We start from the raw sequence: 24,361 nt of genomic DNA on the forward strand, positions 1-24,361 counted from the left end.
TTAGTCTATTACATATTTGCTCTAAGAATTCTACTTTACAGGGTATTTCTTTTTGAACCACAAAACTGAACTGTGTAGATGATTCATATTGATCCTACCCATATTATAGAATCTGTTTCTAGGAAGACCGGTATCATTGTGCTGGTGATTATTTATGTAAACCCTTATCCTGCCTTGTGAAAATAAACGATTGATTCAAAAGACTTGAGCCGTCCTTCATTTCTTTCTATTTTACTTTCAAGATGACAGACTTTCTTGTAATTGGTCTGGAATAATAATTCTCTAATAATCATCTGAGGGTCGTCCACTTTTTTTATTTTTTTTTTTTTTTGGGGGGGGGGGGGGGGGGGGGCAGTGGGTGCTTTTTCACTTATTTTCAGAAAAACTGGTAGGCCTAAAAAAAGCTATCTACTGTATAATAACACTGTGTAAATGTCATGTCCTTAAGAAATAGGAAAACATTCAGCGAAGAGCTGACACAGGACCTGAGAGATGCATTTTATCCTTCAGTTAATCAATCTATTGTATGTAGATGCATATGGAGGTCAGGAGAGAGGCACAACAGAGCCCAGATCTCAACATTATTGAAGCAATGTGGGATCATCTTGACAGAGAATGGAACAAAAAGGCAGCCAACATCCAAACAAGAGCTTTGAATGTCCTTCAAGAAGCCTGGAGAAATATTCCTGAAGACTAATTAAAGAAATGACAAAAAGTTTGCCTAAGAGAGTTCAGGCTGTGTTGAAGAATAAAGGTGGTCATGTCAAATATGGATTTTCAAGCTTGTTAGAATTGAGAGAATAGAACTTTTTTGCTCTATAAACTGTATTTCCATGTTTACACATACATTAATCACCTATTTTCCTAGCAAAATACATAGAACTGAGGGGTGGCTCGGGACTTTTGCACAGTACTGTACATAAAAGCTTAAATCTTTTTATTAAAGGGGTTTTGCTGAGGCATCACGGTTAGACATTAAAGTGGTCCCAGATGACCAATTTTTTTCATTTTTAATGAAATAAAAAAAACCTCTAAGTGTAAGGTGTATGTTTGTTATGGTGAAGTAGTTTAGAGGATGCAAAGCATTTTGGGGAATATTTTAGGAAATAAGTGTGAATTAATATGTTGGTTAGGTTCATGGTACTTTGAGCACTTTTAAAAAGAGAACCTAACAAATGTTTCAGTAAATCTGCTTCAGTAAACTTTTAGCGTCAAGCTGTGTGTTAGTGTGGGTACTAGGGAGCATAAAAGAAACTAAAACAATGATGTACCATGGCATTTTAAGGGAGGAGATAAGAAAGAGCACAGAGAAGACTAACACCATCCCCTAGTGGACAAAATGCTACATTACAAATACCTACAGCTAAACCATCTTCCATGAAGAGAAACAAAAGGCATACTAGAGGACTCCAACTCAGCTATGATCAAAAAAGAGCAAACTCAGTGACAGCATGATGGCACTGTGCTCCCACTTCCACTTTGATATTTGTGTAAAGCCCAGTGCCATGAGCTGAACTGTACAGCTGAGTACTTTCATCAAACGCCTCCAGACTCCCCCCCACACACACTGGCAGGACTGGGGAAAGCCCGCAGGTGGGGCCTGCCCATTAGTCCAGTGATCCTTTATGAGAACTATATGAGTATCTTTTCCCAGCTTCCCTTATGAACAATTCTGCACTAAAGTCTATGAAGAGATACAATATAAATGAATGATTTTGTGTAAGATATTGTACATTGTACTGACATTGTGTCAGTGTAGACTTAAATCTCAATATAATAAAGTTAATGCCAGTGTAAGTGTATCCAAACCAATCGATAATGAAATATATGGCTAAGACCTTGACTTTTAATTAATATAAATGACCAGATGTGTGTAGTAATAAATTCACACCAGAGTTTTGCTTCATTGCTAAGAGGCTGCAAATCAAGACTTTGGAGAAACAACTACACATAGAGGCCCTTAGAGGTCAGTGGCAGTGAATTAATTCCACATCTCGCTGATTAAAATCTGCAGGATTTTTTTTGTGTGTTTCTGTGTACACAAGTTACGTGTGTTCACATGTGTTTGTGGATATGTAGTGAGTGTACTTTTGTGGATCAGATGTGCCAGTGTGCTGGGGAGGTTGATGAAAAGCTCCCCCAAAGTGAGGTGCCATGCGGTCAGCACAGCGGTCGTGCAAGAACAAAGTCTAACCTCTGTGTCCCCGCCCTGGAAACCCAGCCGCAACACGAAAGAAGAAAACAATGGACAGCCAAAGAGAGAATATCATTAACACAACTGCGAGCCTTCGCAAAGATCTGAATTAAAAATCAAATCTCAAAGAGGTTACAGCAGCTTTCACTATGTTTAAATAAGACCAAAAAACAAAAAATGGTGCGTAAGTGTGTTTTTGTATTAGACTGCTTCCCCGGCTTTCAAATAATTTTTTTTCCCTAAAGCTATTACCATTATGCTAAGAATAACAAAATGCTTATTAAATGACCAATTATAAGTGGCTGAAACTGGTTGGTAATGTCATGAAATCTTCAAATTATACCATAAAATATGGCCACGAGGGAAGGAAGACATACAGTTGTTAAACAATATGTCCTAAAGTTGCCTGATTTGACATGTGGTCTACACTAGCATGTGCTGCCTTTCACTAACTCACCTTGCTCATTTTACTCTTGCTGTCAGCGGTGAGGAATGACATGTTATTGATCTCATTCATCACCACAAAGTTTTGTTCCTCTCGCTTGAAGTTCTGCAGGAGAGAAACAGAAGCATAATTATTGGATGGATTAAGTTTTTATAAACACTTGCAAACAAAAAGGCCAAGTGAACATACTCACATGAGATTTGGACCAGAAAATAAAGACCTCTCCAACCATTCGGAAGAGCTCTTCTGCATCTGGGTCAGGACATGTCAGCCACCTCGCTCTGTAGCAGAGTAAAATATTATAAGGCTAAAATCTCTTTATCACAAGTTTATAAAGATTTATATATTGCAATTTTGTCAATATGAGGCAGGATTCATAGCTTGGTGACTCTAACATTATTCTACCTGTTATTGTCCACATAGCGAATAAGTAGAGGGTAAAGGGCATACAAGTCTCTACAGAGGACAGCAAACTCATCACGTATAGTGCCATCTTCCTCATCTCCCTCTGATTTTCCCTCCATCCTTAAATGGTCCTCCTCAGCCACTACCTTTGATGTGCGTTTCTTTAGTTTCTCCATTGTTGGGATGAAGTGAGACTTGAGCATTTCTGGCTTTGCTCTGCTAACAATGGGCTGTGAAAACACTAGTGGAGAAAAGAACTCGTTTTAACAGCCTTGCAAAGGAAACCAAAAAAACACTGGCATGTGAGCAGAGTTTAAAACAGCTCCCACCAGCCAATCTCTTCATCCAGGAGGCTTCATCTATTCCCAGGTTGTTCACTACAATTTTCATGATGCTTCCTAGCAGCTGATTAAGTTGTTCTGACGTGACCTCGGTGCACAGTCGGCCCTCCATCTCAGGAAAATTTTCAGGTCCTCCCTCCCACCAGCGAATGAGGTAGTTACAAAGCATGGGTAAAGTAATTTCAATCACATGAGGCATCTCAGTGTAACGAGCCCCCGACTCTGCCAAGTCCCCAATCTCCTTCAGCAGAGTATCCAGCTCTGGGATGTCTGGACATAATTCCTGGACCTCATTGGGAAGGCCCAAGACTTTAATCCAGAAGAGAAATATTGAAAGATAATTCAAAAACAAGACTTTGCTAGAATTTTAAAAAAAAAGTGTGACAACGGTATTGCACTCACTGGCTCTCTCTCTGGGAGTCTTTGTGGTGTACACAGAGAAAGCATTGAATTCATTTAGATGGGGTTCTAAGTAGGCCACCGGCATAGCTGCTGCAAGGTGTGCCAAACACTCTCCAAGAGCTGGCCTCTGCCTGTAAAGGTAAAAGGACGAGTGCAGCAAATGCTCCAAAATGATCAGTAGTAAATTACTTTACATCTTAAAAAATATGGAGTCACCTCTCAACATGTAGATTTTTCACTGTCCCCAGGGAGTAGATGCTGCACATGATCCGATAGCATGACATCTGCAGATCATCCACTGTATGCAAAAACACAGAGAGACAGAGAGTGTCAGAATTATTAATGAATAACAACGAGGATACAAAACACATGTCGAGACTAAATGTTCTCCCTTGGCCTGCGTGAGTTTTGTCTTAACTTCCTATCACTATCCAATAAAGACTTTAAAGTGGCTGTAGGTGAGTAGTTGTCTGTCTTTCTTTAGTAGTCCTGTGATAGACTGGCAACCTGTTCAGTATCACTTGAATTGGTCACTGGAATTGGATAAGTGGTTAAAAGAACAGATGGACGGAATATAAAGCATGAATAAGCACTCACAGATGACATCATCTCCAAATTGATGCTGAGCAATGTGATCAAACAGGGAGGTAAGTACTGGGAGCAGTGCAATGGTGGTGTAGTTGATGTTCTGAGAGACGCCTTTCACTTGCTGGAAAAAAGAGAAGCAGCACACGATTATGGACTTGGATATATGAGTTCTAATTTGTGAATGCCCATATTAAACATCATGTACCTGATTGCCTTTCGAAACTTTGCCCAATTTGAGATTTTCAACCATCTTCTCAATATCATCAGCAGCACTCTCAAAGAACGATCGTAGCCCTGCTTTAACAATCTCAGGTCCTGACTTCATTACCGTCCTAATGAGGCAAACACAAAAGGTAAAAGGAAAAACATGAAAAATAACTATAATACAGTTTTATAGTGTTATTAAGAAAAAACAAACAAACCTTGCATCCAGTGATCGAGCCAGAATGTGAAGACAGTTAACAATTGCTGGGGCATCCGTTCCTGCAAATATAGAAATAAATCCACGTCATCAGCTACTGTATATCCATAAAAACATGGAGCAATGGGATTTAGGCTAACCCGGGTGACAGAATGGTGCATTGCAGCTCACAAAATACAGAAACACACATAAAAAGAGAAGAGAGAGAAAAGATTCAGAAAGAGTGGTGCTGCAAGTTTGCCATCTTACCAAAGAGAGAAACTCTGTGCCTCACCAAAGCAGACATTTTACAGAAGATACTACAAAGTGAAAGAAAGGAAAAGGAAGAAGAAGAAAACTCAAGAAGAAATCAAAAGCCCATAAAAGGAGAAACATAATATTTGAAAAAAAGATATACAAATATATATATTTCTGTGTCATATCTATAAAACAGAGACATCACCTTGCAATCATCTCCTTCTCCTTATTGGAAGAATGCCCGCCACTACCCAGGACTTTTGCAGGTGTAGACAGAAAGTAGAGGCAGTGATTTTTGAAATACTGGTTTATTAGAGGCATCAAGATCTGAGAGAGAGAATTCAGAGGGTTTTCCACATTTAGTACAGAAATAACAAGTACAAGTATTTTACATTTTACATTCACACAATAGTCTCACCTTGGCAAAGAATTTGATTTCCTGCTCATGGGGAGACTTTTCCACTCGTCCGCTGCTAACCACAGCCTCTGTAAAACAGATTGCAATATACAATAGCACGGACACAGTGGCAAAAATTGAATGTACACCACACTATTTTTCATCTTTGCCCCACAATACCAAGATGTGCGATGAACTCCTGTGCGATTTCCATCCATTTCAGCAGTTTCTGAAGGAAACCATACGCAAACCTCTTTTCAATGGATGATATGTCCGACTCCATGTCTTTAAGGCCTCTAAAGTCGGGGAGAGTTTATATCTCAAAAATTGATATATGATAACAATAAAAGACTTCCTGTTCAGAATTTGTGCCATAATAAAACACTATTTAAGGAGGCCGCAATAATGCCATGTCCATACTGGTTTCTTATAGTGAAAGAATTAATGCTCATAATGCTCATGCTCTTGGTCGTACATCATAATACAGTCAGGCTGTTATGCATCAGTTTATTTCAGTCAAGATGAAGCCTGTAATTAATGTTTGTTTTATGTTGAAAAGACAGAAGATCGAAGTCAGTGGTTAAACTTTTTCTGGTATGCCAAAGGATGTTCACGTGTCCTATCGATTATTTTTATCAATCTACACCAGAAAAAACCACAAAGTTGAATTTTAGCAACAGCAATAGCAAACTCTTTGCTATTGCATGTAATACCATACAAATCAATGCATTTTTAGGAACTACTGATTCAAAAAGTTTTGAGTAGCTTGAATCAATTTTCTTTATTTTGAACCAAGGTTCAATGTTGTCCATTCTCAACTATTTTATTATTACCTTGTGACAGCGTATCCATTAAGCTGCAAGAACTTCAGCAGCTCGTATGCCTTCTCTCTGTCTCGTGCCTTTTCTTTAGCTGTCAGGGTATCGTAGGGCACGAGCAGAGGATGTGTTCCACCTCCTGCACAAACAAAAGCACATCCAGAACTATTTGGAAAAGACAAATCTTTCTTTCTCTATATTCCACGCTCAAAAGAAATAAAATCACCTTTTGCTTGCAGCTCCAACTTTTTCTTTCTTCCCCAGGTGTTATGGTAATTTTCTGCCAGTTGTTCTGCCATTGACTATAAGCAGATATAAATATTAGTAAGATGCTAAGCTTGCAAAATAGAAGGATGCAACATTTTAACCCCATACCTGCAGATCTCTCGAAAGAGCCATATGGGAGATATCAATGGGCTGTGGACTATAGCCATGGCTTGGATCATAAGTTGCCTAGAACAGAAAGATTGTTATGCACTCTACTGTACAACAAGCAACATTATTATTAAGTATTAATGCAGTCAGTCAAGGGCTCTAAACAACTGTATACCTGTGCAGTCTGTGAGATTTTTCGTGATGTTGCCTTCTTCTTCTCTGACTCTTCCTCCTCTCTAGCTTTCTCAATGTTCCATTCCCATGCAATCATGGCTTTGATTGACTCTTTAATTGGCCATCGGTAGATCTCTTTGTCCTTTGAGAAAAGTCGGTGTGAGCAGAAACAAATACACACACTACATCAAGATTCAAGATGATCACTGCATGTCTGTGAACGTACCTTCTCTGAGAATGTCTTGTACGGTCTAAGCATGGGGTGGGTTTTTGCATTTTCATCCAGTGCCTCACCGTATGACCAGTTATTCTGAATCTGAAACATACATGGCCATATACAGCATGAATTACAGCTGTCAGTCATGCTTACTAGGATCCCTTTGTATTTCTTTAGAGTTATATATACTGGTGAATGTATAGCTGCATCAAATTAACCTAATGTGTTGGTCCAGATTTAGCTAAAGACTTATAAACAAAACTTTACCTTTTCAAAGGCCCATTTGTCATGAGTGTATTCAGCATATCTGTTAATAAAGGGATCCAATCTCTCAGGGATGATAGTGCTATGGTTGGAAGAAGCATCAGAGTAAAATTAGCTTTAACTACGAAACAGAGAGATGATTAATTTCTAGCAAAGTAAAAAGCCCCTCACTTTGTTGTATCCACAGGTTTAGGATCAAAGTTTCCCTCTGCATCTACTGATGCCTTTTTCTCTGTCTTGGAGGAGTAGCTGGCATCTACATAGTCAGGAGGAATGGCTCCAGCAATGGCGCAGATGCATGGCATTGAAATTTTGAAAATTTCAGCATCAAATTTCTGGAATCACAATAAAAAATATTACAATATCCATCCATTCATCCATCCATCCAGGATTTAGGGCAGCTGGAGCCCATCCCAGCTGTCATTTAATAAGCCAACTAATAAACTGAAAAAGCAAAATAATTTGCAGGAGTTACCTTGTGAGCTAGTGATTCAAAGATCCCCCAAAACAGTTTGCGTGTAAGATGCAGCTCCTCTTCTGATGCAACTCCAAAATTAGCCCAACCATTAGGGAGGCAATAATATTTCCAACAACGCTCATAGTGATTGGTTAAAAGCTGCAGAACGCAACATAACAAAAGTGAAACAGCTAAACTAAAAGAAAAATATTCTGTTAATAGTGAAAACATTTTACAGGGTCCTCATACCTTTAGAGGCATTTTGGCATACTCATTGAGAATGGGCACATCAAATACCAGCCGCCTTAGCAGATGCTGAAGCATAGATGGACGTAGATGCCTGAAGAAAAAATACATTAACACCTAATCCAAACCTGGCAGTATTAAATGACATGTAAGGCATCCTATCATGTTAAACTCACTTGCACAGAGCCATGAGGCACTCTTCAATAATATCTCTTTGGGCTTTTGTGAAGGCTCGTCCACGAGACAGCCTGTAGATTGTGTGCAACATGGAGTCAATCATTATGGCTCGATGATCACTGCCAGCAAAGAGCGGGGCACACTTGGTGATGAGTGGCAACACAGCTGAGCAGAGGTAGCGGTTCAAAGCCAAAGCCATCTCAGTGGTGCTAAAAGCAACCTGTTGACAAGAAATCTTAGCAGTTATCTTAGTCTGTATAAGCTTTCCATTGTTCCCAGAGAAACAAACAAAAACAGTGTGAACTGTTTGAGCCTTACCGTATCCAGGGAGGAAGCAGCTCTCATGTCAGGCAAAAAGCCCACCTCCAGCACATGGAGAAGGAAATCTTGGTTGTCAATACCATAAACTCTGTCCAAGAACAGCACCATGGGAGCCTTGTGATCTGGCACAAAGCTAGCAGACATCTTTGGTTCAATAACGCTGTTGTCTAAGCACAACATGAAGAAAACATTTGGGGAAAGTAATTAAAATGACTGAAAACCAAGAGAGAAAGGACCTATTAGCACGCTGCTGTGTACAATGTAGGACAACCAGTAAACCATTATTGGTTTTACTGGAGCCATTATTTGGATAATTTGTTGACTGACTGAATACATAACTAATTTATTATGAATTTTCACCTTTTCCAAAAGCTGGAATCTGAAGAGGAAGACTGATGACTCCCACCAGATCTTCTATAGGAACCAGAGACCTCAGAATGGCCCTGATCCTGAGAGCCTCACCTTTACCAGCCTGGATCAACTGTAGAGACAAACACACTATAAACGTTTTTTTCTCTATAAAACTAAAACATTTGGATAAGTTTAGCATGGCAGCTTACATGCATCTCTGGAGCACATCTTCCCAGCAGGTCAATAAGAGCAGAGTAAAAAGACATAATGGCATTTCCCAGGTGAACCCTGTTCTCCTCGTGCTGTTCCTCTCCTCCAAACCTGTCGGTAAAAAACATGTCTCTATCTTTCTGCAACACTAGAGCAGATAATAAAGTCCTTCCAATGAAGCCAAAAAGCTCTTACATGGGAAAGCGTCTATCTTTCTTAACACTAGGGCCATCCCTTGCAGGGTCCTCTGATATTTTGATTGCCTCCTCAATTGCAGCCAGGAGTCCATTACCACCCTCTCCTCTCAAGGCTGGACCAAAGCACTCAGGCCTACGGATGAGGAGGCGCACCACCACATTTGCATTCTCCTCTACACTTTCTCCTACAAGAAATAGAGACCATAGTTCTTATAGGTTATTGATAAGATCGAGAATTAGAAATAATGAGGAAATTAAAATGAAATGTTACAATGAAATGTTGAAAAAAAAAATCTGACCATTGACAAAAACAGCAAAACGAAGAAAGTCAAGATATTTCTCTCCACCACAAGGATTCCAGCCAATGTCAGGATATCCTTTAGCCAGTAGCATTGGACAGCTCTGAAGTCCACATCCGGCTAAATACTTCACTACCTGGAAAGATTATGAGTGTATTCAAGTCAGGTTAAAAAGCTATAGAATTTTGAACAGATAAACTTTGTTTTACCATTTCAAGATCCTGCTCTTGAAGAGCCAATGCCAGCTCGTTATTGTCAATACAAGACGCTGCAGCCACATCCAAGGGGGTGGAGCCACGCATTCCTAAAGTATACAACAAACGCAGTGGCCAGGTTTATCACAGTCCATGTATGAGAAAGAAATCATCGAGACTAACACTGGATTTCAACAAAGACAATCACCAAGGCCAATGCCACTGTTCTGGAGAAGGTAGCTGAGATGGTCAAACATGGAACGCTGATTTTGACGACTGATGCGACAGAAGTAGCAGAGGAAACGGCAGCAGTTTGTCACCACCCGAGGAAATCTGATCTCCTGTAGGAATAAAGCAACAGAAGAAGTAACTTAAATAAAGCAGTAGATTTTATTTATTTTATACATTTGTCTTTCCACAAGAAGATGTTTACAATGATGATGAATGAATTAAAAAACATACTTTTGAATCCCCACCGCCGAGTACATTGACCATGACCTCCATGACAGTTTCATGCATGCCCAGAGCTCGCATCAAGTTGGGGTGCTGATAGAAAACTTTGTTACTCATGATGTTCCTAAGAAAGACCAATTAAATTTAGCTTGTATCACACGAACTTATCAATCATTTATTTTAATGCAAGATACTGAGAAATGAGAATGAAAATTTAAATGTCATCAAACCCAATGCTTTGAATTATAAGTCTCTCCTCTTCTGGACCCATCTGGACAATAAGCAGTGAGCGGATCTGGCCCAAGCACTCCAAGAGGTCCATGGTGTCCTGAATGGAAACTGCATTGATGGTGTAGGCCTTAGGAAGGGCACGCATGAGCTCACCGAGTCCATCATACTGCCTGTGAAGGAGGCTGAACATCATACGCACGAGCTCAGGGTTCTGGATAAAAGACTCCTGTGCCCAGTGGATCATAGTATGTGAAATCAACTCCTGCAATGTGCCTGGTGCAAAAAGACAGAAGGTTAAGTAAGAATAAGAATGGTCTTGTATTAAAGTGGCCCTAGTTAGATTTAATTTTGGAAGACAATACTATATATACAATAAAACTCCTGGGAAAAACTGCTTTAATAAAATACATTACTGACAAATGACAGACCACAAATCCACAAATTGGTTATCCTTATGTGCAATAATCATCGTTTTTGCATTTAAACATGTTGAACTTGGTAATAAATACTAAATTGCTTGTTAAAAGCAAAAAAAGGCTTACTTGGTTTTTTGTCTTCTTGTGGCTCAGACTCCACCTCCTCCTTCTTCTCACGAAACTTTTTCACCCTTTCCAGCAATCGAAGGAGCCGTCCACGGACAGAATTATCCACTTCTTCCTCTTGTTCCTCCTCTTCAATGTGAACACCTGAGATCAATGTTTTAAGTAAGTCAATGTAACGGTAGGGACAATTTTTCAATGCACACTTGATGCAGGAAGTGAAAACTGACCACAGTGTGTCAGCAAAGCATTGTGAAAGGCGACCAGAGATTCGCGGACTTCATCAGGAATTGGGGACTCTTCATCCTCAACAGAGTTCTTGAAGTTCATGAGCATGTTGACCTACAGTGAGGTTAGAAACAGGCAAGTATGATAATTTTTTTTACTTTAAGGGATGTTTCATGGTAGTACATGAGTAGCTAAGTCCATTTTATATCAGGCAAAATTATTTTTCCACTTTTCTGTTGAAATAAAACACAGACAAAGAAAAATGTGTAGAAATGTAGCCAGTTTTTAAAAAATATTTTTAGAATTTATTTATACAGTTTAACAGTTAACAATTGTACTCTGTTTTCTTCGTACTTGCTCCTGTGGTGGGGAACGAAATTCACGGGTCTTGCGAGCAGTCTCGGCAGCACTCATGGTGAAGGCCTGCATGAGTTCATTATAGCGCTGCCTCTGGTTGGACTGTATCTGGTTGACAAACTGGTCGGAAAATGCAATGATGGCCTCCACTCTATGACGTAGCTCACAGTCACAGAAATACTGCAGCAGAGTGCACATCTAAAGGACAAAAGCAAAGTGAATCAGCATTAATAAAGTTAGATATCAAGCATTCGGAAAGAGAGTTCCTCTGAATACACAAACTGTCATACCTGTAGTTTCACAGACTCTGGTAGCTTCATCTGGAAAAGTCCTTGCTCTAGATGTTCTTCTTTTCCCTCCCCGCCCGTCTCTAAAGCTTTCACTTCTTTCTCTGTTTCCTCAGCTCCTTTCTCACCATTTACCGGGTCTGTCTCAACCACTGTTTCCTCATGTTGCACAATAGATTCACCCTCCTCTATTGCTTCTTCTTCCTCCAGTTCTTCCTCCTCTTCTTCATAACCCAACCCATCATCCTCAAATTCCTCTTCTTCTTCCCCCAGGGCTTCCTGCTCCCCTTCTTTAATCGCTGCTACTTTGGGAAGGTCCTTCTCTTCTTGCACCTTGGCATCCCCCTCACCAGGCTCCTCCGCTTGCTTGCCTCTAAAGACTGTGGGCTCAATCATCTTTAGGATGTGTGTGACATCTTCATCATCAAACACACCCATTATGAGAAGGGTACTGATGAGCTTTAGGATTGGAACGAAATGAAACTCAACACTGCCTCCCACAGGATCTCTCATGGCTTGACCCCCATCCTGCACTGCCTCAGTCAGCATGTTCAGAGCTTTGGTCTTTAGCACCTAAAAATACAATATGTTGATTAAATGTAAGGTATAATGTATATAATATACAGTACAAAGCATGTAAAAATGTGATTATTAGTAAATTCAGAGTTGCCATTAAGTGCAAAGACACCTCAGTCTTACCAGTAAGGGAATGACTGGACTAAGTGTGTAAATATCTTGATCTGTTCCCACAAACCCAACAGAAGAGAAATGAAGTTTTGGACGCAGACATGTAGTTAGGCCGACGCCAGGTAAAGCATGAGACTTGTCGGAGTACAGAGTGATACTACGTGTTTCTTCTGTCATTGGAACTATGAATTCCTTGTTGGTCCCCAGACGATTCCTTTTAGCTGACTCCAGGTGCATGCTGATGAGCAGGTCATAAAAGCCACTCCTCATTGGTCCAGGTAGGTAGGTGTTCTCTATGGCGTAAAAGAGCTGCGATTCATCCACGTGGCTGCACAAAGCATGTGCCACACGGTTGTTTCCCAGTGCACAAACTGAGCTGTATAGCTTCAGAGTATGGTAGTGGAACTTCAGCAAATCCATCCGTTCAGACAGCTCCAAGATGTCAATACACCTATTTAAAGTAAAGAGATTTGCTGAAAAAAACACATCTTAGCATCTTCTAAGAATAAGAGATGAATACAGCAGAGATGCTGACCTGTTTTCCTCGGGGATGTGAAGGGCCATCATAGTGAGTGGCTCCGTACACTCCACCATCCAGCCTAGTCTCTCACTAACACGTCCCATCTCTGGAGCTAGGAAGTTGTTGGGCATTCGGCTCCAGATAACTGGAGTTAACATCTGGACATCCAGTCTAGGAGGACACTGCGGGACTGGATTTTTGCGTTCACTCCGAAACATCGCGGCTGAGATCGGCATGATGTTCTAGCAAGACAAATGAGGCATTAAGAAAGGCTGTTACACAACACAGCCAATAACTGGAAACTGTATTTCCTATTTTGAAGGTTGATTAAATGCAGCAGTTCTTTGCGACTGACCTTGAGCTTGCCTAAATCAAACTGAACCATATTCTGACTGGAAGGCAGAACAAAGACAGCCGGAAACAATTTTGTGGTTGGCTCCACCTGAAGGAAGATAATTTAACACGAATACAGAATTTAACCAGGAATAGAATAGAATAGCTCATTACTGTCATTGCCCATGTACAATGAAATTGTGGGTGCTCCATGCCAATATGAATAGTAAGACAGCAGGAATAAACAACAATATACAGTATACAAGCAAGAGGAAGGCATAATATCAGACTGAAAATGATCTAACCTGATAAAATGTGTTGATCTCTTTTCCATTTCCAGTGAAAGTCATTAGTCCAGTGTCCAAATCAATGAGACAGCCAATCACAAAATCCTCCTGACTGACTCGGGTCTGCTGGGAGCTACTGAACTCCCCTCCCCATACAATATAGCAATTGCTGCGTTTGATACTGTAAAAACAAAGAAGAACCAAGAAACCAGTTGTGTATGTTTATCATATTCAATTGGAAACACAGGCTTTTTTTTTGGGGGGGGGGGGGGGGGGGGGGGTCTTTCCATAAGTAACATACCTGTCATGAATGTTGCCTTTGTCATCACCTACAGTGACAGTTACATTTCTGACTTTGCTGATATCGAAATGAGGGTCGTACTGGTGATAGTCAGGTGTTATCCAGCCAACCCACACGCCACTTAGCTCCTGTCCAGCAAACACTCGTACTGAGTAATAGTACTGTTGAGCGAAGGAGAAAAAGAAGCACACAAAAATTATTTAATGTGAAAATCACTGATCATCACTGTTAAAAAAGGCAGTTTTCTTATATAGTTTGTTAATGATTACAAACTGGCAGTAGCACCATAAATGGCAAGTTTAGGCATGAACTTTATACGTTTATGAATATAATAACTACATAAGTTCAGACATACTGTAGTGGTATTGAGGATGATGTCCATGTCATCCCTGTCATCTGGTACTACATCTTCCACTAAGCGGGGCATGGTGGGTACAACAGGGGTTGGAGTTATTAACGCTGCCTTTTTAGCCTTGAAAAGGAAACTGCAAAGAACAACAGTAATTACGCTACCGCTCACAAACACCGTATCCCATCGATAGATTTGACACATCCACTTCTAAAGTGGTGCTATGTGATTCCATACCCTTTCTTTTTGCTTTTCTCAGTGGAGGCATCTTTCTCGTTTTCTCCATTTTTGATAGCAGGCGTCTCTTTAGGAACTGAGGTTTCCTTCTTCTCTTCCTCCTGCTCCTTGCGAGTAGCAGACTTTTTGAGTATTTCAAAATCAGAGCCTGGGTCCACCTCCAACACTTCATCCTCAGGGATGGTCAAAGTGCGAGTAAGAAGAGTGGTCCCTGCTGGGATTTTAAAAGTCTCATGAAACTCAACTGGCATGCTGAGTCTGAAGAAGAGCAGATCTGTGTTGGCATTCTGAGATCCAAATGTTTTGTGGGTCGCTTTAATACAAGGGGGGGTATCAACTGTCCCGTCAACACGTGACACCTAGTGCACAGACAAACAGGTCTTGATCGTGATCTTGAATTTACGTATTCAGCGTGGAAATAAACCATTGTAACAGGTGATGTACAGTACCTCAATGTGAGGATGATCAGCTGGGACAGGAATAAACTGGGGAAGGCTCTTGCTGAACCACATGGTAATGTCTCTTTTCATGTTGATAGCAAATGGTTCAAACCCTTCCTGTAGGCCACAGATGGTAAAGTATCGAAGACTGCTGACATTCTGACCCAGGTTGATCCTGCCAACCTGAGACAGGCCCAGACTGCACACAGGTATGAAGCCTGGAGGTGTTGGAAACATGCATGAACACACACATGAAACATGGAATACACGTGCAAAGGTACTCACTTTTTATTGTACCTACCTTCTCCTATCTCGATATCCTTAAAAGCCATCTCTGAGCCCGAATCACTGATCAGCATTTCTCCATTGAGTGTGAACATGATGTTCATCTCAGTGAGGTCAATCATACAACCCACCACATCACCAGATTGCCACTGACGGCCAAATGGCTCATTTCCTATGTGCCAGCGTTGGGCCTAAAAACATTATAACTTTGTAGTTTAATACCAGACAGATGTAGGCACCCATCATAGTGTAGAAACTATGGTCTCCCACCTTAAAGCCATTGAAGACATACGCCAACTCATCTGCACCAAGTTCAGTGTCTGCACGAACATTGGGCCTGGACCAGCCCACTCTCATCTCTCCAACTGTCACAGCTTCAAACTCAAAGTACCACTTCCCCTGTGTAACAGCGTAAGATTTCTCTGCTCTGAACACTCTGATTTTATCTCCACGGGAGCTGCCTGGTCCATGTCCACCTATAAAAGCACAAACCCACTAATGAACACTTCAACAATTAAAAACCTTGTACATTTCTTTAATAAAGGATCTTCCAAGATGACGTTAAAAACATGATTTACTGCTTTTAAATGGTGGAAACTTACTGCTCTCCTGATCAGGTGGTTCTATGTTGTAACCGTAACCAATCAGAGTGCGAACAGCAGCACAAACCGTGTCTCTGTTGGTCTTTTTTGTCTTTTCATCCAGGAGGTTATAAGGAACCAGACGAGGATTGCGCTTGTTCATAATGTCCTTTACAAAAAAATAATACCAAACATTAAAATATAATTACACACATTTCAATTATTTTTATTATTATTACTAGTAAATCCCTGTGTTACACGTGGGAGAAGGGGGGCATTCTAGCATGCATATGCTATGACTATTATAGTACGATGATATGGAACATTATATTGTGACACATCTGGCATTTTATTTGGAGTCAGTTAGGAGAATTGTTGCTTACTTACTTAACTTATCTCTCAAGTGCACAAATCTAAATGATTTTGGAATTTCTATAAAATATTTGAAAATAGATGCCACAGACATGTTGGCATCAGGATTGATTTATTCGTCTGGGAGGAGATTGCGAACACACACACATCAGGAGACATATGCTACAACCATACTAGTATGATGATAATGATGATTATCATTTTTGTGACTCCATAGAAAGAATGGTGGTACCTGGACAATACTGTATGTCCATCCCTGGCGGACTCGGTCTCTTGCCCAAACATTGTGTCCATTTTCTGCCAGTCTCTCCACTAGAGTGTTTTGATTTGGAGTCAGCTTGACATGGTTAAGGTCCAAAGGGGCCGGCTTGTATCCGTTACTCTGCATGTACCTAATTAACAATGCTATGTGATCAAAATGGGTCCTGGAGAGCCTTTACAGATTGTTATAAAAATAACTTCACAAGTTAAGGTTATTAATGTTTTTGTAGCTCACGTTTTAGGGAGTTTGGTCCTTTTGAGATTCTCTTCTGCTTTCTCATCTCCCATTCCTACATGACAGCCTAGTGCCAACAGAGTCCTGTGAAATGAATCACACAAAATATTAGAAACACAAACAGATGAAAGCCCAGTGCTGTTAATTAAGTGAAGAATTCACCGTACTTCAGTGTCTCTCCAGACATTGCTAAATTATAGTTCTTCTCGGGTTCAGGCAGACTCTGGAAATCTACCAGGCAGGGGTGCAGCTTCTTGTTATCGTCACGAAACTTTTAACAACAAAAAGTGCAAAGATTTTTAAAACAAAACAGCTGATGTATACAACAATATGTTCTTTGGGAACCATAACCAGGACCGAATCACTCACTGGTCCATATGTCCACCCTTGTTCAATGCGGGTAACAGCCCATAACTCGTGGCTATTTTCTGCAAGCTTCTCTCGAATGCGCTCCAAATGAGGTGGAAGCACAATCTGAAATGATACTCAAATAAATCAGCACAGCATGAAGAAAAGAAAATGAAAGCAGTAAAAACTGGATTTTACCTGTATAGTGTCTACTGGGCAAGGTGTGAAGGCTGTATGTGAAAGGGACTGAGTTGGACCCAGCAGATTCCGGACGCCATCAAAATCCTGCTTATACTCTTTGATGGGCTCGATCCGCAAACGGTCCCTGGGTAGCACTGCTTCATAGCATGGAGCGTAGCCTGGAGGTGGGAGAAACTTGAAATGCCCATGACGACCTCCAAGAAGAAATCGCAGTCTTTTGGGGAAAAAAAATGACATTAGTTGGTTTACAAAACAATTATTTAAATACCTATAATGCAATTATTAATAAATAAAATCACAATATCTACTCGATAAATGCACAATATCCTACCTTATGCCTGCAGAGAAGCTCACAACTGGAAAGAACAGTCCATCTAGGTTGAAGTTCTCAAACATTCCCTGAACAGGATGGCCATTTATACGAAAGGAAATGCTGGGCACGCTCAGATCCAAGCAGCAGCTGACCACATCCTCTGCTGCCAGGAGGTGCTGATTTGTTGTGGCGACATGACGTGGAACACGTCCTGCAGACACATAAAGTGAGTAAAATTATATTTTACAGTTTACTATTTCCGAAATTCATACAGAAGACGAATAAGCAAAAGTCTGCACTAGAGTTGGTGCTGAAGATGCAAAAAACTTCTGAAAGTGTGTGTATGGGGATGTTTTTCACATAAGGGATTAAGCTGCTTCCCTTCATTAGACTCTTGATAGGAGTGCCACCAGAGAGACAACTGAATGGTGTTCTTCCACTCCTATAAGGAGCTGCACATGACTGCACAAATGAAAGCCTTGTGGAGACTCCTCTTGGATTTTAAGAGAAAACCAAAATGGAAGATTATTTGGAAACTTTCTGTTAATATCCAAGAACAATCTACCAAAACGTTTATGAAAAAGATTAGAAATAAGGCAAGGTTTTTGAAACATCAATTTTAACCCTCTCAGGCTCAAATTAAACTTTTTGTTGCTAATGCACAACCAAGTCCTGCAGCGGTACTTCTGAGTAAAACAAACTCATAAAATATGTATGTGGGGTAATCAGGTTGTTAGTTTTTATCTGTTGCAAATCGGCAACGCCTGCCTCGAGAGGGTTAAGTAAACAAGGATCGGGCAACTGGAAGTCAAAATACAACATGAACAAAGGCTGGAAGGGAAATGAACAATCCTGTGTACATTTACCATAAACCATAGTAGATTTTACCTGACCAGAGGTGAAGCCCGTCAAAACCATAAGAGTAGAGATCATCTCCAACCCCGTTACCCCCCCAGCCTTCTCCTCCGCCAGGATAAGGACTGTAACCCTCTGTCAGAGCCCAACCTACACGGAGATGATATGGCTGAGCTGTAAGAAACGGCTCTACGTGGTCCACCATCACCTCAAAATACCACTTCTTATACTGAGTGGATCCTTCGCAAGTTCCAAGGAAAACATTGGGTCTCATGCTGAGGTAAGATTACAATAAAGGAGGAGTCAGAGGAGTTGTTTAGATACTTTGGTGAAATCAACAAAGATGAAACATTCACTATAATCTGACCCACCTGGTTACATAGTTGATGATGTTAGTTTGAAGTAGAAGGTCACGTCCTGGTAACAGATTCTCTGTGATGAGATTCTGATTTGACCTTACAGCGACCCCATTACACACACAGAGGGAACAAAGCACATCCAAGACCTGTCAGGAAAAGGTTTATAGAATCTAAGACTCACTGCATTTTATACAGTAAGTATGTCGAGAGCAATAAGTTCACATGCTCCAGGTTTTTGCAGTATGCTCAGAAAACATCGTTGCAGCGTTTCTGACCTTGTGATTGCGTCCATGCTTATCCAGCAGAGAGATGATTGATTTGATGTGATTCTCTTGAATAATATTCAAAACCTCTGGACTCTCAATCAGGACGCAATATAAAACCTCCAGGATTCCTATTCTCGTAAAAAAATATGACAATATATGAATACACTGTAAAGTTTTGGGCTTTATATTAAATTGCAGAAGACCAACATAGTAAATGCATATGTTCTCAGAAAAAAAAAAAATGCAAATGAATACAGCACAATAAGTTCAGTTTTATCAACCCTCTGTCGTTATAAAACAAAACCAGTTTCCATCAGCTAATAAACAGATTCATGTCCTAGATACCTGAAGATGCTTCCAAACGATCCAGTTTACTGACCAGCCAGTCAAGGTTGTCGCAGAAGAGGGCGCAGTTGGCACGGTTACCTCTGATCAAAGAAGCTGATCAAAGAAAAGATTAGAAATGCAACAGACTCACAAACAAGAAAAGTGTCCAAATGTGGTAACACTAATGATTATTAGTCTAAAACAGTGAACGAGTGAAATAAACCATCATCTGCACATACCTAGCAATTCATACAGTAAGTTCACAATCTCTTTCCATGACTCAGCAGCTTCTTCCCCAGCATACTCTGAGAAATGGGCTGCTGTGTTGTACACATTGAGGCGATCAACGCAGTCCAGAACAAGCGTAATCATTCCCTGTTACAGCAATAAAAACTGAAATAAAAGCACTGACCAAAAATTAAATCTATCAAATAAAATGTTAATCCAGAATTCAGCTGTTCTCATGAAAAGTGAGTTCTCATTATCCAAACTAACCTCTTCCTGAAAAAGGTTCTGTCTGTTTTTTAAGGAGCGGAGCTTGAACTGCTTGTCCTCGTGCTCCAGTTCCTCTTCAGGGGGTCGGAAGTAGAAAATGAGATCCTGCAACGAGAGCACCACTGTGTCCATAGGCAGAGACGGGGCATTGGCAGATTTATTTTTTCCACTTAGAGCATCAAGTCCTCTGGGAACATAAAGAGAATACAGAAGACATGAGAATACCACAACAAATATGACATATATTTTTAAAAAAACAAGAAAATGACTAATATAAAAGATTGAAATAACATGTAAAATGCTACTTGATGAACTGGTTGAAGAGGCCTGTTGTGCTGTAAATCATCCTGGCAGCTTGAGACTCTTCAGTCTGAGATCGAGCAACCGTGAGGGCATCATCCATGTGACCTTCTTTGTGGAGTATGGCCTACGAATCAAACATGGGTGTTCTTCAAACATAAGTATATACTCAACACTCATAAATAGAAGAGTAAATGCTTTCTGCTTTACCTTTCTCTTCAGAGGACCTAGACGTGCAGATTTGGCATCAACAGCAGCATATGTAAGCCACAGGCCAGATGAAACATGCTGTACAAAGCACATGGACTCTCCATACTTGATCTCAGGTATGCCCATGCCCTCCACATCTCGTTTCTGGGTCACTTCAATTTTTTCCTGTAATTTAAATAAAAAGTGTTCCCTTCAAAACTGTTATGAATATCTACACTTGTGCTAAGAGACAGACACTGCCTTTTATAGATTTCACTTTGTACAATAACCTTTGAAATCCTGAAGCAGAAGGCTGACATCTTGGAATTTGCTTTCTCTGGGTCCACCAAGAGAAGTCCTTTCTCCTCATCCAGACAAAGGTATCGGCCTGTTGTTATGTGACGTATCCGGAAAGACTGGCCCCACTTAATGTGGCCTCCACTCCAACTACCAACGGGCACACACAAATGAGCCTCAGCCACAACATGAAGTCGCTCTAGTCATTCCATCAACATGAAGTAATTCCTGCGAGGGAATCATCATACGTACGCAATACGTAGTGGCTCAAGTCTCCATAAGGATCGAGCATGACTGCATACTGGCCCTCCTTCATAGTGAGCAACTCTGGAAACATGGCAGTCAATGATGTGCAATGTGCATCAGGAAATTTCAAGCTTGAAAATTCCAAAATATTAGGATTTTTCTTATATGCAGCAATCATTTTAGTTCATGTGCACAGTATGACAGTTTAAGAGCTTCCAATGCGGTCTTGACTTCATAGTGCAATTTTAAAGTGTAATATTTTTCATGTAAATGCTTTACTATTGCCAACACGTAAAAACTACACTTAAAGGGAAATGTTAAAACTGACTGAAGTTCCCACAATCCAAGTTTCCTCTGACTGACTGTGGACTGATTTATATTAAAGGTGCTCAAATTTGCCTATACAATGGATGCCACATTTATTCCTACTCATCAATACCTTGCCCCAGTACCCTAAAAGCAGCTCCCTAACAACAAAAGCTTTTTCCAGCACACGATAGACTGTAAAGGGGCATCCACGCAGGAAGCAACTAGCAGTGACAGTGCAACCAAAGACCACTGAAAGTCAGCGACGGGAGATAGGCAGTCTGTATTTACATTTTTGGTCAACTTTGAGACCAGGAATTTAAGAGGCTACCAATAAGAACACATGATACCATTGATTGGCATTTGGCTGGGTAGTAAATAGTTTAGAGGATTACCTAGGCAACCAGAACCTGGATTGACCATCTGTCAAAGACGAAGCAATGGATGACAAGCAAAACTTCACATATGTACGGAGCCCCGCAGGGGGCGAAACTTTTGCAAGATTTCGTAAAACAAACTCGGGATCTCGCAAAAACTAACTCAGGATCTCGCAAAAGTTGAATTCCAACAATGGCGGCAGCTACTTAGTTGTAATATTACTCTTTTTGGGTCACAAAATACACTTTTAAGATATTTTGAGGCGTGAATGTAGTTGTGTAAACGTCAGATATCTGCTCGGTTTACAAGACATCACATATTTGCAAAAGTGCTCCGATGTTTTCGGAGATGTATGAAACTTTTGCGAGATCTCGCAAAAGTTTTGAGACAATGCTAGCTAACATTAGCCATAAGAAAGACCCACGTTGGTGCTTTCAATACAGTCTTATAACACCACACGCTACTAAAAAACAGCAAGCCCTAAAAACATTTTAAAAAGTCTGTGACAGAAATACAGACTTGTAAAGCTAAAACAATTAAAACCTACGAGTTTGGTATTTATGTAGTCAATATCGGATTGCATGTACTGCCATGAAAGACACTGGTCACCTGTGCCGGTCATCCCCTTGATCAGCTGCTGGGATTGCCAAACACTCGTCCATGTGACCGTGGAACAGCCGGAGCACATACCCTCCAGTCAGAAAACCTAGAGACAAAGAGCTAGGTTAGGATTAGGTTTATTGTTTTGTTTTGTTTTTAGCAGAAAGAAAATTACATACCTTCAGCTAGTTCACATCCAGACATTACAGGGGTCATGGTCCACAGAGTTTGCATGAAGGAAGCATCTACCATTAAATCACCACTGGCATAGGACAGGTGCTGCAAAGAGTGCAGATGGTAATATTAGTAATACAGACTGTAAGCTCTGACTTTTGATGCAAGTAAACGCAGTCGTGGTTACCAGGTATCGCTCTGAAGAAACACTGACAAGAATGAGGTCATCTCCGACTCTGACCTTCTCTCCTTCAGACCTTTGCTTAGAGGCTGGATGGATGGTCCACCAGCAGGCCTCTCCTGTAGTGGATATAAAGATTTAAAAAAAAAAAAAAAAACCTAGATCGGAGTCTGATGGACATGTTGAGCAAAAATGTTCGTAGTCACCTGTGGAGTCTTCCTGCAAGCCCACATCAAAAGCCAGTTTGTCTGTCAGTGAGCGCGACGTAGTCAAACAGCTCAAGTACTGCAGTGGAAAGACAGAGATAACGCTTCCAATCAGCTTTAAGAAGACGATATGATGGAAAAGCAACCACGGTAACTGCAAATGTACTCACCATGCTGGAGTGGGTGTGTTTCAGCAGGATGGCATGTCCATACAGGAGGGTTCGATGACCCCCACCTTGTGACGACTGAGTGGAGAAGGTAGAAGAAGATTTAGTGGTTAATGTATTAATGAGATAAGTTGATTGTAATATTGTGAGCAGGTTATCAGAAACAACTTCAATAAATTATGACACACTGAAAACTCAGATTTAAGTACTGGACAAAAGGAAACCTGAGCAAACCTACCCATTTGTCCAAATCGACTGCCTATGGTTGGCAGGTGGGAGATGTATAAAGTTAGAAAAGAAACAACGTGAATATAAGTTGATTGCAGCAAATGATTAAATCAAAGAACTTGTATGTACTATATCACGTGTAACCTTGTAACCTCTAAATCTTACCTCATCCACAGAGGAGTTGGACAACATCTCCTGTAATGCTCGCACAGACAGGGATTGCTCCAAAATGAAGCAGCAGATGGCGAGGTCTGGAGGGACATTCTGAAAGACACAACAACCAGTCAGCTTGGTGAACAGCAGCAATGCAAGCTCTCAAAGAAGTTATATCATTGCATTGTGTCCTTTAAATACCTGAGCATTCGATGTGGTCTCGAGAAAGCACAGACGATTTCCAAAACCTTCACATGACAGGCACAGCTTGATCTGTTCCTTAAGAATAGATGCAGTGCACTGCAGCACTACATGGTCATCCTACAAGGATAAAATAAGCTTGAAGCAGAGTAGGCATTTTGACAGGAAAACATGCACAGAGGGGTCTGTCAAAATAGCCTTTGAATCAAAGAATAGTTTGGATTTCAAACGGACAATTACAAAAGCAAAGTGTTTCAGATTAACCATTTATTCTGAAACGTTTTTGTTTATGTAGAAAAATATTATAAATGAGCATACACCACATTCTGTCTTTTGAGATTACCTAATTTTCAGTTATGCTAGTAACAGCTAGTTTAGTGTTCTGGTATTGATGTAACAGACATCTATAACCTCACATGCATTTAAGCAAATCTTAGATTTCATGGTGCATCTTACTTTTCATGGGTAAGCATATTTAACTTTTAATTAGTCACCCCGATCGGTCCATATTGACTGTACTATATTTATAAACAGTGACGTAACAACCAAAACAAGAGGTGTCAAACATATTAAGAAGCAACGTAATGTAAATGCATGATTTTTAACACTATATAAAAATTTATATCTATATGTATGCTTTTCTTTGCTTTCACTCCCAACTCCTCCTACACCATCAGGAGTTGGGCAACCACACTTGGCACATAGGTGCATCATGAGTTCTTATTTATATCGGTTTTTATGACATCATCATATTGCCTAGCAGCAGGCTAAAATAACCTGCTTTTAATCACTTTTAACACCGTATAGAACAAATGTAGTATCTTTTTTATACAACAATTGCAGCTAATTTCTTTCCAT

General features: G+C 40.4%; 1 protein-coding gene across 5 annotated transcripts in view; it reads right to left on the bottom strand.

Moving 5' to 3' along the window:
* Positions 1-24,361, bottom strand: part of LOC146660566 (ryanodine receptor 1-like) — a 57,722-nt gene that overhangs the window by 29,673 nt on the left and 3,688 nt on the right. For 3 of the 5 annotated variants that reach the window (XR_014913538.1, XM_085420499.1, XM_085420496.1), the window contains exons 2-73: positions 23,504-23,623; positions 23,315-23,413; positions 23,160-23,180; positions 22,925-22,999; positions 22,755-22,833; positions 22,555-22,667; positions 22,373-22,472; positions 22,203-22,299; positions 20,916-20,990; positions 20,657-20,813; positions 20,388-20,552; positions 20,183-20,304; positions 19,878-20,064; positions 19,622-19,757; positions 19,401-19,496; positions 19,065-19,183; positions 18,802-18,935; positions 18,464-18,705; positions 17,594-17,786; positions 17,260-17,476; positions 17,083-17,187; positions 16,881-16,984; positions 16,714-16,797; positions 16,450-16,609; positions 15,867-16,014; positions 15,535-15,740; positions 15,281-15,455; positions 14,989-15,197; positions 14,540-14,898; positions 14,309-14,438; positions 13,954-14,114; positions 13,671-13,833; positions 13,388-13,474; positions 13,048-13,274; positions 12,525-12,963; positions 11,829-12,398; positions 11,536-11,736; positions 11,184-11,295; positions 10,957-11,100; positions 10,414-10,687; positions 10,193-10,307; positions 9,939-10,071; positions 9,746-9,840; positions 9,537-9,672; positions 9,236-9,422; positions 9,040-9,151; positions 8,840-8,960; positions 8,477-8,646; positions 8,158-8,378; positions 7,985-8,075; positions 7,754-7,894; positions 7,450-7,613; positions 7,282-7,360; positions 7,024-7,113; positions 6,799-6,939; positions 6,624-6,701; positions 6,475-6,550; positions 6,264-6,387; positions 5,611-5,726; positions 5,452-5,519; positions 5,239-5,360; positions 5,046-5,095; positions 4,798-4,858; positions 4,581-4,707; positions 4,385-4,496; positions 4,004-4,085; positions 3,788-3,918; positions 3,374-3,694; positions 3,045-3,285; positions 2,833-2,920; positions 2,652-2,744; positions 2,195-2,209 (exon numbers count right to left, since the gene is read on the bottom strand). Coding sequence is in view for 4 of the 5 variants with exons in the window: in XM_085420499.1 (XP_085276625.1) it covers positions 2,195-2,209; positions 2,652-2,744; positions 2,833-2,920; positions 3,045-3,285; positions 3,374-3,694; positions 3,788-3,918; positions 4,004-4,085; positions 4,385-4,496; positions 4,581-4,707; positions 4,798-4,858; positions 5,046-5,095; positions 5,239-5,360; positions 5,452-5,519; positions 5,611-5,726; positions 6,264-6,387; positions 6,475-6,550; positions 6,624-6,701; positions 6,799-6,939; positions 7,024-7,113; positions 7,282-7,360; positions 7,450-7,613; positions 7,754-7,894; positions 7,985-8,075; positions 8,158-8,378; positions 8,477-8,646; positions 8,840-8,960; positions 9,040-9,151; positions 9,236-9,422; positions 9,537-9,672; positions 9,746-9,840; positions 9,939-10,071; positions 10,193-10,307; positions 10,414-10,687; positions 10,957-11,100; positions 11,184-11,295; positions 11,536-11,736; positions 11,829-12,398; positions 12,525-12,963; positions 13,048-13,274; positions 13,388-13,474; positions 13,671-13,833; positions 13,954-14,114; positions 14,309-14,438; positions 14,540-14,898; positions 14,989-15,197; positions 15,281-15,455; positions 15,535-15,740; positions 15,867-16,014; positions 16,450-16,609; positions 16,714-16,797; positions 16,881-16,984; positions 17,083-17,187; positions 17,260-17,476; positions 17,594-17,786; positions 18,464-18,705; positions 18,802-18,935; positions 19,065-19,183; positions 19,401-19,496; positions 19,622-19,757; positions 19,878-20,064; positions 20,183-20,304; positions 20,388-20,552; positions 20,657-20,813; positions 20,916-20,990; positions 22,203-22,299; positions 22,373-22,472; positions 22,555-22,667; positions 22,755-22,833; positions 22,925-22,999; positions 23,160-23,180; positions 23,315-23,413; positions 23,504-23,623 (10,506 nt within the window). In the remaining variant the exon portion in view is untranslated. The remainder of the gene's footprint in view (positions 1-2,194; positions 2,210-2,651; positions 2,745-2,832; positions 2,921-3,044; positions 3,286-3,373; positions 3,695-3,787; positions 3,919-4,003; positions 4,086-4,384; positions 4,497-4,580; positions 4,708-4,797; positions 4,859-5,045; positions 5,096-5,238; positions 5,361-5,451; positions 5,520-5,610; positions 5,727-6,263; positions 6,388-6,474; positions 6,551-6,623; positions 6,702-6,798; positions 6,940-7,023; positions 7,114-7,281; positions 7,361-7,449; positions 7,614-7,753; positions 7,895-7,984; positions 8,076-8,157; positions 8,379-8,476; positions 8,647-8,839; positions 8,961-9,039; positions 9,152-9,235; positions 9,423-9,536; positions 9,673-9,745; positions 9,841-9,938; positions 10,072-10,192; positions 10,308-10,413; positions 10,688-10,956; positions 11,101-11,183; positions 11,296-11,535; positions 11,737-11,828; positions 12,399-12,524; positions 12,964-13,047; positions 13,275-13,387; positions 13,475-13,670; positions 13,834-13,953; positions 14,115-14,308; positions 14,439-14,539; positions 14,899-14,988; positions 15,198-15,280; positions 15,456-15,534; positions 15,741-15,866; positions 16,015-16,449; positions 16,610-16,713; positions 16,798-16,880; positions 16,985-17,082; positions 17,188-17,259; positions 17,477-17,593; positions 17,787-18,463; positions 18,706-18,801; positions 18,936-19,064; positions 19,184-19,400; positions 19,497-19,621; positions 19,758-19,877; positions 20,065-20,182; positions 20,305-20,387; positions 20,553-20,656; positions 20,814-20,915; positions 20,991-22,202; positions 22,300-22,372; positions 22,473-22,554; positions 22,668-22,754; positions 22,834-22,924; positions 23,000-23,159; positions 23,181-23,314; positions 23,414-23,503; positions 23,624-24,361) is intronic. The other 2 variants (XM_085420500.1, XM_085420497.1) reach the window with 1 other exon arrangement.

This window comes from Rhamphochromis longiceps, linkage group LG10 (genome assembly GCF_057381845.1).
Source record: "Rhamphochromis longiceps isolate RC_006_pf linkage group LG10, R_longiceps_female_GT1.1, whole genome shotgun sequence".
Lineage (NCBI taxonomy): Eukaryota > Metazoa > Chordata > Actinopteri > Cichliformes > Cichlidae > Rhamphochromis > Rhamphochromis longiceps.